Source organism: Salvelinus fontinalis, chromosome 27 (genome assembly GCF_029448725.1).
Source record: "Salvelinus fontinalis isolate EN_2023a chromosome 27, ASM2944872v1, whole genome shotgun sequence".
In the NCBI taxonomy this organism is placed as follows: domain Eukaryota; kingdom Metazoa; phylum Chordata; class Actinopteri; order Salmoniformes; family Salmonidae; genus Salvelinus; species Salvelinus fontinalis.
This window is the reverse complement of record NC_074691.1, coordinates 33,126,414-33,128,828: the sequence shown is the minus strand read 5'-3', so window position 1 is coordinate 33,128,828 and position 2,415 is coordinate 33,126,414. Positions and strand designations below refer to the sequence as shown.

General features: G+C 55.4%; 2 protein-coding genes across 2 annotated transcripts in view; both read right to left on the bottom strand.

Moving 5' to 3' along the window:
• Positions 1–476: 476 nt before the first annotated feature.
• LOC129825671 (transcriptional activator Myb-like) overlaps positions 477–2,415 on the bottom strand; it is a gene marked incomplete at its 5' end in the record, with an annotated part of 11,937 nt that continues 9,998 nt past the window's right edge. The window contains one exon of the mRNA XM_055885858.1: positions 477–2,415. This exon is cut by the window's right edge and continues 1,471 nt beyond it.
• The window catches only part of LOC129825672 (uncharacterized), a 681-nt gene continuing 21 nt past the window's right edge, over positions 1,756–2,415 (bottom strand). Inside the window, exon 1 of the mRNA XM_055885859.1 lies at positions 1,756–2,415. This exon is cut by the window's right edge and continues 21 nt beyond it. Within this exon, the coding sequence (XP_055741834.1) occupies positions 1,756–2,415 (660 nt within the window).

Below are 2,415 nucleotides of genomic sequence, written 5' to 3'. Positions count from 1 at the left end.
TCACACTGCTCACCTTCACACTGCTCACCTTCACTCTGCTCACCTTCACTCTGCTCACCTTCACACTGCTCACCTCCACACTGCTCACCTTCACTCTGCTCACCTTCACACTGCTCACCTTCACACTGCTCACCTTCACTCTGCTCACCTTCACTCTGCTCACCTTCACACTGCTCACCTTCACACTGCTCACCTTCACACTGCTCACCTTCACTCTGCTCACCTTCACTCTGCTCACCTTCACACTGCTCACCTTCACTCTGCTCACCTTCACACTGCTCACCTTCACTCTGCTCACCTTCACACTGCTCACCTTCACTCTGCTCACCTTCACTCTGCTCACCTTCACTCTGCTCACCTTCACTCTGCTCACCTTCACACTGCTCACCTTCACTCTGCTCACCTTCACACTGCTCACCTTCACACTGTTTCCATCTTTAAGATATCATACAACACAAACCTCTAGAACAAAGATATGATTTAAAAAAGACTTTATTGAAAAAGTATCAAAAACACATAAAAACCTGTTGAAATGCTTTTATAAAAATGTAAAAGGGTATCAAACAAGACAAGAGAGAACACTTCCGTGCCAAGTGTTTTCGATCTGATACACTATGTGGTTTAGTATCATGGCATTCGATTACAAAAAACAAAAACACACACAAAGTATCAAATGTAATCTTTCTGAAACCCAGCGGGTTTTTCCCAGAACCTCGGGATCCTGCGGGTCCACGTTTTGTAGTATCAGCAATAACAGTGTTCTCGATCAAGTGCAGCTTTAAAACATGTTACTGGGTTCAGCTCGTAGGCCCAATCTTCAATTGACCCATAGGACCCTTTGCCCTTTGCCCTTCGCCCTATGTCCTTTGCCCTATGTCCTTTGCCCTTCGCCCTATGCCCTATGTCCTTTGCCCTATGTCCTTTGCCCTATGTCCTTTGCCCTTTGCCCTATGCCCTATGTCCTTTGCCCTATGTCCTTTGCCCTATGTCCTTTGCCCTTTGCCCTTCGCCCTATGTCCTTTGCCCTATGCCCTTTGCCCTATGCCCTTTGCCCTATGTCCTTTGCCCTTTGCCCTATGCCCTATGCCCTTCGCCCTATGTCCTTGTGGAGATCTGAGAAGATTGGATGGGTCTAAATCAACTAACTATTACCATATTGCTTACATCTGTCAAATCATCTCAGATCTCCACAAGGAAGTAGGGTCTAGTGGTCGGTCTCAGGCCGTAGGGTCTAGGGGTCGGTCTCAGGCCGTAGGGTCTATGGGTCGGTTATAGGCCGTAGGGTCTAGGGGTCGGTCTCAGGCCGTAGGGTCTAGGGGTCGGTCTCAGGCCGTAGGGTCTAGGGGTCGGTCTCAGGCCGTAGGGTCTAGGGGTCGGTCTCATGCCGTAGGGTCTAGGGGTCGGTCTCAGGCCGTAGGGTCTAGGGGTCGGTCTCATGCCGTAGGGTCTAGGGGTCGGTCTCAGGCCGTAGGCTCTAGGGGTCGATCTCAGGCCGTAGGGTCTAGGGGTCGGTCATAGGCCGTAGGGTCTAGGGGTCGGTCTCAGGCCGTAGGGTCTAGGGGTCGGTCTCAGGCCGTAGGGTCTAGGGGTCGATCTCAGGCCGTAGGGTCTAGGGGTCGGTCTCAGGCCGTAGGGTCTAGGGGTCGATCTCAGGTCGTAGGGTCTAGGGGTCGGTCTCAGGCCGTAGGGTCTAGGGGTCGGTCTCAGGCCGTAGGGTCTAGGGGTCGATCTCAGGCCGTAGGGTCTAGGGGTCGATCATAGACCGTAGGGTCTAGGGGTCTGTCTCAGGCCGTAGGGTCTAGGGGTCGGTCTCAGGCCGTAGGGTCTAGGGGTCGGTCTCATGCCGAAGGGTCTAGGGGTCGATCTCAGGCCGTAGGGTCTAGGGGTCGATCTCAGGCCGTAGGGTCTAGGGGTCGGTCTCATGCCGTAGGGTCTAGGGGTCGGTCTCAGGCCGTAGGGTCTAGGGGTCGGTCTCAGGCCGTAGGGTCTAGGGGTCGGTCTCAGGCCGTAGGGTCTAGGGGTCGGTCTCAGGCCGTAGGGTCTAGGGGTCGGTCTCATGCCGTAGGGTCTAGGGGTCGATCTCAGGCCGTAGGGTCTAGGGGTCGATCTCAGGCCGTAGGGTCTAGGGGTCGATCTCAGGCCGTAGGGTCTAGGGGTCGATCTCAGGCCGTAGGGTCTAGGGGTCGGTCTCATGCCGTAGGGTCTAGGGGTCGATCTCAGGCCGTAGGGTCTAGGGGTCGATCTCAGGCCGTAGGGTCTAGGGGTCGATCTCAGGCCGTAGGGTCTAGGGGTCGGTCTCATGCCGTAGGGTCTAGGGGTCGGTCTCAGGCCGTAGGGTCTAGGGGTCGGTCTCATGCCGTAGGGTCTAGGGGTCGGTCTCAGGCCGTAGGGTCTAGGGGTCGGTCTCAGGCCGTA